General features: G+C 54.1%; 1 protein-coding gene across 1 annotated transcript in view; it reads right to left on the bottom strand.

Annotated features, from left to right (window-relative positions):
* The window catches only part of LOC114487062 (uncharacterized), a 94369-nt gene that overhangs the window by 4341 nt on the left and 75631 nt on the right, over positions 1-14397 (bottom strand). Inside the window, exon 4 of the mRNA XM_028495092.1 lies at positions 2246-2309. Coding sequence (XP_028350893.1) covers positions 2246-2309 — 64 coding nt within the window. The remainder of the gene's footprint in view (positions 1-2245; positions 2310-14397) is intronic.

The following is a 14397-nucleotide window of genomic DNA, read 5'->3' as shown; positions in this document are numbered from 1 at the left end:
ACACACACACACACACACACACACACACACACACACACACACACACACACAGAGGCTCTGATCCAGCACGGGTTTCTTCTATTCCAAAGATTTCTCAGGCCATCCCACAGAGTCGTAAATAATCAAACATGCATCAGATGCCAGTTCCAGGTGTGCCAGATGACATCCCTTCAGGTCTGCGGTCAGCCTTGTGGATTTGAACCTGCCCTTCCCAGCCTATCCTTAGTAGCATCCCTGCTACTGAATCCCATGTCTGGGACAAGCGCCTGGAGCTTGCTCTCAGTCAACTGAATGGGGCTAGAGCCCACTCAGCCACCCAAGGGATGGCGGGCTGGGGAGGGCCGCTAAGGGCAGTTACTGTGGGCTAGCTCCTAAGGGTGGGGACGAACTCTAAGCAGAGGGGCTGTCAGTGTGCAGGCACAGAGGAGAGGGAAGTGGGTCATGTCTAGGAAGGATAGATGTGCCCTGGAGAGGGAACCTGAGAGAGCAGTCAAGTGGCTTCATCTTGCAGCCCTGCTGATTGTGGCCTCCTGGTCCAGACAGGAGTCCAGCTCCCACCCCACACGCCATGGCTTCTCTGGAGGGCAGACCGACCCCAGTTCCTGGGGGCCTGGCCAGGGGACATGGTGGCCAAAGGTGTGGCCTCCAACCATGTCTCTCCCCTTGGGAAGCCCCAGACTGGGAGGAAAGGTGCAGAGTAGTGGAGAGTGATACATAGACTGTGGGACTTGGAGGGAGAACCTGAGTCAAACCCTACCTTGGCCACCAGGGTCCATCCCCACCCCTCAGCCTCGGCTCTAGGCTCCTTTCCACCTCTAGGAAGGGAACAAACTGCTCACTCTCATGAGTTGTTGGTAAGATTAATGAGCTAATTGAAGTGTGAAAAATGTTTCTTGTAGACTTAAAAGAGGTGATCAACCATGGCAAATGAATAACAATTAACACCCCTCCTCCAGGCAGTCTGCCTGGATTGGGCCCACTGGGCACAGTTTTCCCTTGCAAGAATGGCAGGAAGGCTGCGCCGGCCTTTGCAGGGGTGTCTGAGCCGCCGTGGGCTGCTCTTCTCTGTTCCCCAGAGTCCTGCAGACTCTTCCCAATAACCAGACCCACCCTGTGCCTGGCCCCGGGCTCTGTGTTCACAGAACTCAGTCCATGAGGCAAAATAACTGGTGTGTCTTTTAACATTTACTGAGCATCAACTGTGTGCCAGCCTCTGTACCAGTCCTTCTCCATACAACACAATGCCCGGAAGGATACACTGTGAGAAGCCCCCTTTCAGAGATGAGGAAAGGCGGAGGAGTGGGTCGCACAGACAAGGGTGAAGCCAGAACTCCAACTGGTTATCTCAGTTACCCCTGTCCTGGGCTGTGTAACAAGGTTAGGTTGCCAGACAAGGGTGGAGAACCAGGGAGGCCTGCCCTCAGGTCCCCCACTGCTCCCCACTGGCTGCTGCTATTGCTGTGAAAGGCTTGCGGGGGGAATGGTGCCACCTCCCCTACTTCACACCCCTCTGCTCCCTCCTGTGTGTGGAGGCGAGGCTGACCCTGCAGACACACTTGGGCCCCCTGACGCCAAATAAAAGCCAGAGCCCTCTTAGAAATCATCCACTCAGCAAAGCCTCCTTGGAACTGAAGTCGAGGAGACACAGGGAGCTGGGGGGAGGGAAAGCATCTTCCCCGAGACCGGCTGGGGCCTGCCCGTGCAGCCCCTCCTTAAACAGTGTTCCCCAGACCCAGGAATCGTGTCCCCAAAATGCTCACTCATTGCAGAGCACGGCCAGGCCCCCAAAGCCTGAGCTCGACCACCTAGAGCACCTACAGCCTAACTTAGGCCCTGGCCTGCCCCCCACAGGCAGGCCCACCTCCCCTGAGTGGCCCACAGCTCTGCCCCCTGCTCAGTGAGGGGCCTCCAGGGTCCCTCCAGGGTCTCACTCCTGGCTGGTGCCTCCGCCAGCAGCCCCCAAAACCCAACAGCGCCCATAACCCTGACCCCTCAGACCAAGGAGCCACCCTCCTCTTTTCTTCCCCAAAGCTGATTCCCAAACCCTTTTTTTCACCCTGCAACTCAACAGGACCCCCAGGAGCATGACTGGAGGAGGGCAAAGGTGGGCTCCAGGAGATGGAAGAGGAGAAATGGTGGCAGAGAGGGCCGAGTAGAGGGAGACAAGGCCCCTGGAACCTGCCCTGCACACACACACCCTAGGGCCCAGCCTCATCCACCAACCCAGACAGCCACTACTGCTTACCTCTGGCGGGGTTGGGGGGGCGGGGGTTAGCGTGAGCGGGCTCAGGGGCTCTTCAGAGGGACACCTGCAGAGAGACAGCAGAGAAGGGGTGAGACCGCAGTCAGACGGAGACCAGCAGACTCCTCACCCACAGGACCCATCCGGCAATCAACCCCACCAAACCACAGCCCGGGACAGAGGGAGCAGGAGACCGGGCAGCCAAAGGATGCCAGACTCACTCCAGAGTCAAGAATGCACTCTGTAAAGCAAGTGCCTGGCTGCAGCTGGCTGGGGAGGGGCCTCAGGAGGGATGGAGCTGGGGGTAGGGGTGCTCCCTGTGGCAGGCCCGAGTGCCCATAAACAGAGAGCAGCTGTCTCCACCTACCCATACCTGTGGGTTCTCTGGCCCCTGGACGCACAGGACTAAACCTCAAATTCTCCCTCCTGAGGTCAGATGTGGTAGCCACAGGGAGCACCCAGGCCCTCTCCTTCATCTCTAACTGGGACCTTGACCTGGTCATCTCAGCTTTGTCACTGGCTCGCCCCATGACCCTGGGCCGGCCCTTCCCCTCACTGTGCCTTGATTTCCGCATCAATACCAGTAAGTGCGTCAGAGTTACCTGGAGGGCTTATGAAAACATGGCATGCTGGACCCCACCCCCAGAGTTTCTGATTCAGCAGGTCCAGGGTGGGGCCTGAGAACCAGCATTTCCAAGAAGCTCCCAGGTGATGCTGCTGCTGCCATTTGGGGATCACACTTTGGGAACTGCCAGTCTAGATGTGTCTGGCCTGTAAAGTGCATAGTCCACACCCTCAAGGAGTTCATAGGCTGACTGAGGAGACCACACTCATGTGCACACACAGCTGATTCAAAGCAGCCACAGCTGGTCAGCTTATATTGAATAGATCCGATAGGTGTGGGCTATGGGCCAGTGCAGTCATGGAAGGCTTCCTGGAGGGGGTAGGGACTAAATTTACTATTTTTACATATTGTAGTCTTATTACTATACAAGTAATACAGGCGGACCTTGTTTTATTGCACTTCACAGATATTGTGGTTTTTACAAATTAAAGGTTTGTGGCAACCCTTCATCGAGTAAGTCTATCAGCACCATTTTTCCAACAGCATTTGCTCACTTCATGTCTCTGTGTCACATTTTGGTAATTCTTGCAATATTTGAAACCCTCCACCAGCAAAAAGATTATGACTCACTGAAGGCTCAGATGATGGTTAGCATTTTTTTAGCAATAAAGTATTTTTTAATTAAGGTATGTACTTTGTTTTTTCAGACATAATGCTATTACTTAATAGACTACAGTATAGTATAAACATAACTTTTATATACACTGGGAGACCAAAAACTTCACGTGACTCACTTTATTGCAATATTCACTTTATTGTGGTGGTCTGAAACCAAACCCACAATATCTCCAAGGTGTGCCCGTACATGAAAGCTTTCTCTTGTTAAGAGCTTCAAATACAGATATTTGTAGGGTAAACACGCTCTCACTCCCAACCACGTCTCCAGAGATCCTGACAGCCCAGCTGGTGTGAAACTTTCACTATGCATTTGCACAGACATGCAGAGAGGAGCACAAGTGTTGACGTAGAGAACAAACCTGCAGTTACGCACCAGAGAGTATGGTCTCTCTGCTGGTGTATAATCGTGTTCCTTACAATGGATTCTGGAGATCTTTCCCTGTCTGTACATAAAGATAACAATAATCACTGCTTGTACTCACTGAGCACCTACTATGTGCCAGATACTGGGTTGAGCACTGTATTTATTAACCCATTTAATTCTCATAACAACCCCCCCAAGACAGGTGCTGCTGTTAGCCTAATTTGTAGATGAGAAAACCGAAGTGCAGAGTAACCTGCCCAAGAACGCCCAGCCTAGGGAGTGGCTGAGCCCATGAAGCGCCAGTGTCTGTGCTCCAAACAGAGCCCCACTATGCTCGGTGCTACACGGAAGAACTCCACGTGGTGAACATACCCTCACCTACGTAATCAGACCTCCCAGGATGAGTGCTTAGGGGGTTCCAGTTTCTTATTTCACACATTGCTGGAAAAAAAGCCTGCCTCTTTGTACACATGTATTTCTAAAAAGCGGGTCAAAAGGTATACACATTTTAAATTTTGATACTCACTGCCAAACTGTCCTCAAAAAATGTGCCAATGCCAAGCTGACCATTTCCTCAGGTGAACGCCTACTTAAGAACAATTCCCATTTACTGAGTACCTACTAGGTGCCAGAACCAGCAACATCTGGGTTGTCATCTCTATTTTGCAGATGTGGAACTGAGGCTCAGAGAGGTTAAGTTACTTGCCCAAGGTCACACAGCTGGTAAACAGCACATCAATTTGCCGCAATATTATGAAGGAAGAAAGGGAAGAAGAGAAGGAGGGAGGAAAAGGCAAAGGGAGAGAGGGAAGGAGATTCCTCAATCCACGTGCCCTTCCATCTTTCTGCTCCCTTTTATAGCAAAACTCAAGAGCTCTCTCTACTAAGTGTCTCAGTCTCCACTCCCTCACTTCCTGCTCTCCCTCACTCCCTCTCCAATTGTGCTTCCATCCCCATCACTCCACAAAACTGCTCTTATCAAGGTTCCCAGAAACCTCATTTTTGCCAAACCCAGTGGTCACTCGCTGACACGGCTGACTGCTTCCTCCATTGGGAAACACTTTATCTCTGGGCTCCAAGGATTCAGCCTCTCCTGGTTGTGCTCCCAGGCTTTCCTCCCTTCTTACCCCACCCGCCTCCAAACATCCGAGGCCACAGGGCTGGCCGGGGCTCTCTTCTCTCTCCTATCTACGCATTCCCTGGTGGGTTGGACGTGTAGCTTTAAATCCCAGCCACGCCCCCAGATCTCTCTGCAGCCCCAGCCCTCTCCTGAGCACCAGCTGGGTGTATCCACAGGCCTATTTGTCATCTCCACTTGCTCATCTAACAGACCTGTCCAAAAGAGAACTCTTAATTTGTATCCCCCAAATTATGTCTCCCTCAGCCTTGACTCCTCTCTTTCTCACCCCACACCCAAGCCATCAACACACCGCGTCAGTTCAACCCAAAAAACACATCCAGAACCTGCCCACTTCCCCGGCTCATCTGCTCCCGCCCCTGTCAGCCCTTGCCTGGATAATTGGAGCAGCCTCCTGCCTCTCCAGGCTCCCTGATCCCACCCTGGCCCCAGACTATCAGGGCAGCCACATGATGGTACAAATGGAATCCTGTCACTCTCCAGCCATAGCAAGGGGTTTCCATGGCAGAGAGGATCAAGTCTAGACTCCTCAAAGCCTACCCACTGCTCAGAACTCACCTTCGACCACAATCTGGCCCCCTCCCACACTGGCCAGTTTCGGGGACTCTGTCATTGCTGCTCTTGCTGCCCAGAATGCTCTTTCCCCAGACCTCCCTGGTCAAATGGGACCTCCTTTATCTTCCCTGGTCATCCCCATGCATCCCAATCTCTCCCATCTTTCATAGACTTTATCCCTACCTGACATTATCTTGCTGATTTAGTCCTTGTTTCTCATGGATCTCCTCATCATAATACAAACCCAGTAAGGCAGGGAGGGACCGTGTCCATCTTGTTCAGCTCTATATCCACCTCTTACTATGTGCAGTACTCAGCACATAGCAGACACTCAGTAAATATTTGTTGAATGAATGAACGAATAAATGAATGAAAGAATGAAGAGGCAGAGGCAGCTCTATCTGGCTCCAAAGCCTGTGCTTCTATTTTCTACACAGTCTGCTGCCATATGAAGTGGGAAGGAGCCGGAAGGCACACCCAGCAGGGCAGGACCCTCTGAGCAAAGGCTGGGAGGTGGGCACAAAGCTGGGACAAGGCCAGCTGAAGCAGCGGATGCACACTCAAGAGCAGTGGGGCCTGAGGCCTCCCTGGGATGCCAAGCCCAGCAGCCCCGCCCCAGGGGGGAACTGGGGCTCTCACACCTGCCAACCTGTCCCATTCAGGAGGGAGCCTTGGGGGGCAGCCGACAACTGAGCATGACTGGCAGGGGGCCAGGATGCCTGCCAACAGCTGGCACTGCTGCCTGGCAGCCAAGTAATCGTGTTAGCCAGTGGAAATTGGTCCAGGGAGCTTTTTCCCTCGCCTCCCATTTTCATTCTCTTCCCTTCCCCCTCAGAGCTGCAAGACTCGGAAGATTGATCTTTGCCTGAAACAGAGGAGATAACTCGATATAATGAACTCTACTGTCCTTCTTGCTGTTTGGAGCCTTTAAAAAATTTAAAAAGGCCGGGGACAAAACACCTTGTCCTCAGGGCTCTCTGGGGCTGCTCATTCTCCCCTGGAAGCCCCCACCTCTGCTCATGCCCCTCTCCCAATTCTCTATCTGCCTCCTTCCCCCTTCTTTTTCCCTTGGGATGCCTTGATGGAACAAAGGTTAAAAATATCCCCTTTCTCTTGCAGGTTTTAAAAATAATTTCATTGAGGTCAGGGCTGGATCTGCCAATCGCCCTGCCTCCTACTGCCCTGCCCCTGTGGCTGCCCCCCACTCCCCAGAGTCACCAGCCAGCCTGGGGGTGACAGTGGGCTCAGTCCACCTGTTCTCAAAGCATTTCCAAAGGGAGCCAGCGAGGCCCGGCCTGCCCACTGAGGGGCTGCCAGAGATGGCTTTTGTTCCAGCAAACAGCTCTTTCAAGAGCCGCCTAATGACACACAAAGGAAGCACAGCTCCATCTGGGACCCAGGTTTTGCCCCACCTCACTGGAGGTCCATGCCTCCCACTCCCCAATCAGTCCCACCGTCCAGACTGGGACTCACAGCTCTGTGCCCCTACATACATCCACATAATCAATCGACATTTATTGAGCACCTACTCTGTGCCAAGCGTTGGGCTGGGAGCTGGGGATGCAGGGGACAACCAGTCCCTTCTGATTCCTGCCCTCAGTGGCCTGAAAGCCTGGTGAGCAATCAGTGGTCACACTGGTTGGGGGGGCAGGGGGGAAGCCCACTCCACACTGGGATGAGGGGGCTCTGAGAGCACGGACAGTGGTCAGGGAAGGCTTGCCTGAGGAAGTGTCCTTAGAGCAGAAATCTACAGGACAAGTAGAAGATCATAGGGCAGAGGGTGTGGGTGGAGGGCTCCAGGCATTATAGGGAGGGTCTGCCCTCAGGAGGCTGCCACCCAATGGGGGTGGGGGGAGGAGTTCTTCCCCAGGGCTCTCCACCTGCAAAGGGAGGCCAGATCCCATGATTCCCTACCTGGCATTCAAGGCCCTTCCTAGCCTGGTCTCTGACCCCAAGACCCCCTCATCTCCAGCCTCCCCCTTCAAGGTGCAGCTCAAGTGTTGCCTCATCGGCCCCAGGGCAGGAATTTCTGCTTCCTCTGGGCTCCTACACCAGTGCTCTTCCCCATGCCAGCCTCCTGCTGGATGTTACAGGCCCACCTGCTCACACAGGCAATGTTGAGCAGTCTCTGTGTAGCTGGAGCCCCGCACAGAGCCAGGAGTGTGTGCCAAGTAGAAGGGAGCAACTGGGGACGCCATCAGGTTCCGACTCAGATCAGGGACAGCTGAAGGTATCAGAGAGAGCTTCCTGAAGAGGTAGGTCAGGGCTCTGAATAAAGAAGGATTTGGACAACATAAGCGGGGTGGGCAGGGGATCCAGTAACCAACAAGGACTTACTGTATGGCACAGGGAACTCTGCTCAATGTTATGTGGCAGCCTGGATGGGAGGGGAGTTTGGGGGAGAATGGATACATGTATATGTATGGCTGTGTTGCTTTGCTGTGCACCTGAAACTATCACAACATTGTTAATCTGCTATACTCCAATATAAAATAAAAAGTTTAAAAAATAAAATGGGGCTTCCCTGGTGGCGCAGTGGTTGAGAGTCCGCCTGCCGACGCAGGGGACACGGGTTCGTGCCCTGGTCCGGGAGGATCCCACATGCCGCGGAGCAGCTGGGCCCGTGAGCCATGGCCGCTGAGCCTGCGCGTCCGTAGCCTGCGCTCCGCAACGGGAGAGGCCACAACAGTGAGAGGCCCGCGTACCGCAAAAAATAAAAAATAAAAATAAAATGAAAAAAAAAAAAAGGTGGGTGGGTGGGACTTCCCAGGCTGTCCAGTGGTTAAGACTTCACCTTCCAATGCAGGGGGTGTGGGTTCAATTGGAGCTAAGATCCCACATGCCTCGCGGCCAAAAAACCAAAACATTAAACAGAAACAATATTGTAACAAATTCAATAAAGACTTTAAAAATGGTCCATTAAAAAAAAAAAAAAAAAGGACTTTCCTGGTGGTCCAGTGGTAAAGAATCTGCCTTCCAATGCAGGGGACGTGAGTTCGATCCCTGGTGGGGGAACTAAGATCCCACATGCCGCAGGGCAACTAGGCCCACGTGCCACAACTACTAAGCTCGCGCGCCTCATCTAGAGAGCCCGCATGCCGCAAACTACACAGCCCATGCACTCTGGAGCCCATGTGCCACAGCTAGAGAAGAGAAAACCCGCACGCCACAGCTAGAGAGAAGAGATCTGTACGCCACAGCTAGAGTGAAGCTTGAGTGCCACGACGAAGAGCCCACGTGCCACAACAAAAAGATCCTGCATGCATCAATGAAGATCCTGTGTGCCTGCAACTAAGACCCGATGCAACCTAAATAAATAAATAAAATATTTTTTCAAAAATTAAAAAAAAAAAAAAAAGGTGGGGGGGATCCAGGGCGGCAGAGACAGAGCAGCTCAGGAAAGGCCCGAGGAGGTGGGCACCCAAAGACTTGAAGCCTGCCTAGGTTGATCTCTAAGCTGCAGCGCTTAAGAAGTCAAGTTGGAGAGGGGGAAACTGAGGCTCAGAGAGCAGCTGCTTCCACTAGGTTATGCAGCCAGGCAACAGCGGCAGGCAGGATGCTGTCCAAAGGTCCTTAAGCAGTCACTGTCCACCAGCACCCATTTCCAGCACCCTCGACCCCCACTAGAAGAGCTCACGGACTAGTACTCAGGCAGCTACCACACCATGTGGCCCATGGAAGGAGGATGGGAGCCCGGAGAGCCCACACCTGAGCTAGGGAGGCAAGAGGTACCTGAAGTGGTTCTCTAAGATGTTTGCTGGGCTAAGAAAGGCACTCCAGATGGGAGTCATCCTGGGCAAGACCCCAGAAGAACCTCTGCCAGATTTGCTTCTCTGCCCACACCCAGGGTTTCTGGCCTGGCTGGGCTCCTGGGAACATGGGTCAGCCCACTCAAGCCCGAATCTTGAAGAAACCAACCCCTTCCCCACCTACCACCACATTGCCCTGAGAGGCTGTTCTGGGAAACCCCTAGCCAGTCTCAGGCTTTCTGTCCCCCACTTTTGGCCCTGAGGCCTCAGCCCCCTTGGGTCAAGGACACAGCAGAGGCTAAGGGTTCTTGCCCAGGAAGGTCCCTGACTACCCCTCCAGCATCCCCCAGGAGGCCCCGGAAACCAAGCCTGGCCACACCAGAGGGGCAGGCCACGGCCCCCACAGACTGCAGCGTGGCCAGCCTCTCTCCCCAGGGCCCACCACCGCCAGGAAGAAACAGAAAGGCCCAGCCTGCCCCTGTGGTTCTGCAGGCGAGGGGCTTCCTGCCTCAGCTTCTCCAACACGGCCTCCTGGGGCCACGGGCTCTGCGGGTCTCAGGCCGGTTGGAGGTACAGGAAGCTCAGTGTAACCAGCCCGGTCCCCCTGCTGGGGGCTGAAGCCCTGATCCCACACAGACCAGGGAAGCCTCACCCAGAAGGTCCAGACACAAGGCTTCCCAAGACCTCAGCTGAACCCAGAGAGGAAATCAGGGTTCAGACAGAGTGGGGAGAGAGTCTGGTGGGGGGGAGGGGCAGAGAGCGGCTTGGGCCATACTCAGTGGGCAGAGCCTGGATGTCAGGCGGATGGAAACATTGGGCATCACCCTCTGTGCCCAGTAGCTTCATGGGCTGAGCCAAGCAGAGGAGTAGGGCCTTCAGCCAGTTACTGGCAAATGCAAGGCTGGACAGAGGGGCCCCTCCAGGGGAGCCGGCTGACCTGGCTGAGCCCCCCAAGCCCAGCTCGGGCCAGGCCAGAAAAACTGCCACTGGGCATGTGTGGAGCTGAACATTCTTTCCTAAGCCTCTGAGGGGTAAGAAGGCCCAGGCTGGTCCCCCAGCCATGGCCTTCCAGCCAGCCCAGCCACAGCTGCCCCTCCCTGTCACTGTACCTGCAGCCTTTGGGAAGCAGAGTCACAGCAGACAGGGTCTTGCAGAGCCACCATCTGAGTGGCTGACACAGCAGCATACCTACCCTCCCAGCAGCCCTCTGAGGGGGCTGTGAGTATCCCCCGTACAGAGGGGAAAACTGAGGCTGAGTAGAAGACACAGAGAATCCTGCTCCCAGCCCAACGATGAGAGAAAAACCAGATGATGGGCAAAATCATAACTTTTATCCAGCCCATCAGAGAACTGAGGTCACAAGGCAACCAGGGGAACCAAACTGCAGAGGGTGACAAGCTGCTCCAAGGAGAGTGGGACACACAGGCGGTTTCACCTCTGGCAGAGTCGGGAGGAAAGGGTGCTGTCAAAACAGCAGGTGAGGGGCTTCCCTGGTGGTGCAGTGGTTAAGAGTCCGCCTGCCAATGCAGGGGACATGGGTTCGAGCCCTGGTCAGGGAAGATCCCACATGCCGCGGAACAACTAAGCCCGCGCGCCACAACTACTGAGTCTGCGCGCTAGAGCCCGCGAGCCACAACTACTGAGCTCAAGTGCCACAGCTACTGAAGCCCACACGCCTAGAGCCCGTGCTCCGCAACAAGAGAAGCCACCGCAATGAGAAGCCCGTGCACCGCAACAAAGAGTAGCCCCCGCTCGCCGCAACTAGAGAAAGCCCGCACACAGCAACGAAGACCCAATGCAGCCAAAAATAAAATAAATAAATTTATTTTAAAAACCCAGCAGGTGAGCAGAAAGCAGCGACAGGTGGAGGAAATCGCAGGGGCTGAGTGTGGACCAGCATATGACCATTTAGATTCCACGGTCCCAGACAAAATGGGGGTTGGCCCTCCCCACCAGCTTGTTTCCACAGCCCCTCACAACACTCATGAGAAAGCGTGGGGCACAGTGGGAGATGGAAGAAAGACCCCTCAGTGCGCAGACAGAACACCCAGCCACCTCCCCTCCCTGCTGACTTGGCTGTCCTCTCCAACTGCCTGCCAGCCTTCCCTGCCAGGAGGAGTCTCACTAGGGGATTTGGGCAACCCCTTCTACTCTCTGGGCTCCTTCCCTTGTCAGTCACGTCCATCACTACCATCACCTTTGCTACGGCCCACAGGGTAATGAGAGTGGGCCTGAGGGGAGCCCAGGGACCAGGGGAGGGGAAAGAGAGCACCAGGGCCCACACCTTCTCTGTGAAAGGAGGAGCGTGACCCCGATACCCCCAAAGCGGAATTGAGGGGCTGAAAAGGCACAGATTACTGAGGGCGGGGGTCAGAGCCAAGGCTTCCTAGCCTCAGGTCTGTGCCCTTCCTAAAGGAGCCCCAGCCAAAGGATGGTGGGCAGGGTCTGCACCATTCCTTCTGAAGTTGGTCTACTCTGGGCAGAGAGTGGGGGGTGATTTTCTTTTCTCTCTCCTCGAAGAACCTTTAGACAGTCAAATTATAGTTCGATATAAAAGCAGAGGCAAAGACATCAAGTTCAGGAGTCATTCTCTTCTTAACAAGCAAGTGGGGAGGACGGAGGGAGGCAGGAGAGAGGCTGAAGATTTGCAGTGACTGGAGGTGGGGGGCAGAGTAGAAGAAAAAGCCCCTAGGCCACTGCTCTGGGGGAGTGCAGCAGCAAGGCAAGGAGCTGGGTGGGCATCACAAAGGCCAGAGGGGATGCTGCTGTGAACCTAGGGGGAGCGGGGCTGTTACCTCCCAACCAGGCAGGAAAGGTGGCGTCTGAGGAGCTCATGCAGTGAGCACGGCAAGCTCCAGGAGCAGGTGGGGAGCCCACCCCACTTTCATTTATGCAGCCAGACAATCAACAAGTATTTCTTGAGCACCTATTATATGCCAAGCCTTGAGGGTCCTCAGCGTAAGACAGACAAGGTCCTCGGAAGGGAAGAGGATACGTTGTAGGCAGGCCTGGTCCAACACCTCCAGGGAGGCCTTGACCCATCTGTCAGACACCGGAAAGCCCAGAGAAGAAGAAAGAGAAGAGGTTTGGAATTAAAGAGGCATTGGCCTGAATCCTAAACCTTCATCACAAGCTGTGTCCATGGGCAAGTCCCCTAGTCTCTCTGAGCCTCAGTAAGACTAACAATAGCAGCTAACTTTTATTAAAGAGTTACTATGTACTCAGATTTGTTCTACAACTTTACATGCATAAACTCACTTAATCAGTACAATGACGCCATGAGGTAGGTACTATCATTATCCCCCTTTCCTTGGAGGAAACCAAAACACTGAGAGGTTTAGTGCCTCTCCCAAGGTCACACAGCTAGTAAGTGCAGTAGCCAGGATTCACAGCGGGGACAGCCTCGCTCCAGAGACTGCACCCTTAACCACTGCATCATGGTCAAGAAGCTGTTCCCAACAGAGGCCTTTAGGATTGTTCCAGGCTTTCCACTATAATCTAGGATTATTGCCACCCCAACCTGTCTCTGCCCACTGAACTCCTATTCACACTCTGGAGCCCATCTCAAATGCCCTCTCTGCAGTGAAACCTGACAATTTCTCTCATAACTAAGGAGGATTAAGGCTCAAAAAGATGAAGTGGCTTGTCCAAAGTCACTTAGCTGGTTGAGGGCAGAACTTGCCATATACCACATGCACCACACGCCTCTAGCAGGGATGAATGTGGGGATACTATGTGAATGGAGGCCAGCATAGGGTCACCTAATAGTTCCTGGGCCACCTGGGAAGGATGTAGAGTACCTGAGCCTGAAAGAGCAGAAGATTATAAGAACTGGGAACAGGCTCAATCAGTTAGTCAACAGCACTGCCTGGGCGCCCTCCGTAAGGAACATGGGTATGAATGAGGGATCTCCTCCACTTCGTTCCATGGTCTCCCATCCCTGCCCCAACCCCAAGGCTGAAAGCACCTACTCTTCTCTCCACCTGTCCAATTCCTGCCCAGCTATTTTTTCAGGTCCAGAACCAGTACTGCTACCTCCTCCAAGAAGCCAGCCCTGATTGTCAAGCACCCTTTAGAGCACCTTGAACCTGCAATCTAGATAAAGACTAAAGCAGATTTAGAGGGTAGAATTGCCCCCATGCCATGGGTAAAGGGCAGTCAGGTGTAGAAGCATGTCTGGTGGGGAGGAGAACACTGCCTGGAGGATAACAAGGCACCCTACCCTGCAGGAGACTCAGGCAAGACACTGCGCTCGCTGGCTTGATGGATGACACCATTCGGTAAGAAACAAATCCCGAGACCCGTTCTCCAGGTGAACTGGGCAGGGGTGGGGGGGTGGGGGGTGGTATCCATCATAGAGATGCTTAATGAATGTGCCGGCCGCAGCGGATGGCTTCACATACATCTGCCTCCTACCCCTCTCCAGCTCCTTGTGCTCTGGGACCACCCTCTTCCCCCACCCTCAGGCTCAGCCCTTTCCCTAAGCTTTCTTAGAATCATGGGCAGAGGATGCAGAGATTAGCTGGTCCAGACCAAAATTCCCATTGCACAGACTCGAAAACTGAGGCCCAGAGAAGGCAGCAATTTACCCAAGGTCACATAGGAAGCCAAATGCAAAGCCTGGACTAGAACCCAGGCCTCCATCCAAAGCCCACGTGGCCACTCCCTTAGACTCTACTCTCCAGGGACTTCTCCAAACCCTCCCTGCCTTCAAATTCTGCTGAGTCCACCCCCATCCCCAGGCCCAGGGCTCCTCCAGAGCACCAGTCCTGGATCTCTCTATCCTTCTGTTCCCCTCGTCTACCCATGACAACATGGCCACACCATGGCAGGCACCCGGGCCTCATGGCCACTTCTGGTAGGACTAGTGGATGAGGGTTCACAGTGAGTCAGAGTGGGAGCACAGGAAGGTCCTGAGGGTCTGCATTAATGACCAGATAAGACCCATCCCCAGAGAGTCTTCCCAAGGACCGTACCCCCAGGTTCCCTCCCCGGGGTTAATCACTCCTGCTGTGTGCCTGTTAATTACTCTCTGCCTGGTGACCCCTCACTTCCTAGAAGAGCAGAGGTCAGGCTGGCCCTGGCTGCATCAGAATGTCTGCCAAT

The sequence above is a fragment of the Physeter macrocephalus genome, chromosome 11, assembly GCF_002837175.3.
Source record: "Physeter macrocephalus isolate SW-GA chromosome 11, ASM283717v5, whole genome shotgun sequence".
Classification (NCBI taxonomy): Eukaryota; Metazoa; Chordata; class Mammalia; order Artiodactyla; family Physeteridae; genus Physeter; species Physeter macrocephalus.
This window is presented reverse-complemented; position numbering and strand designations above follow the sequence as displayed.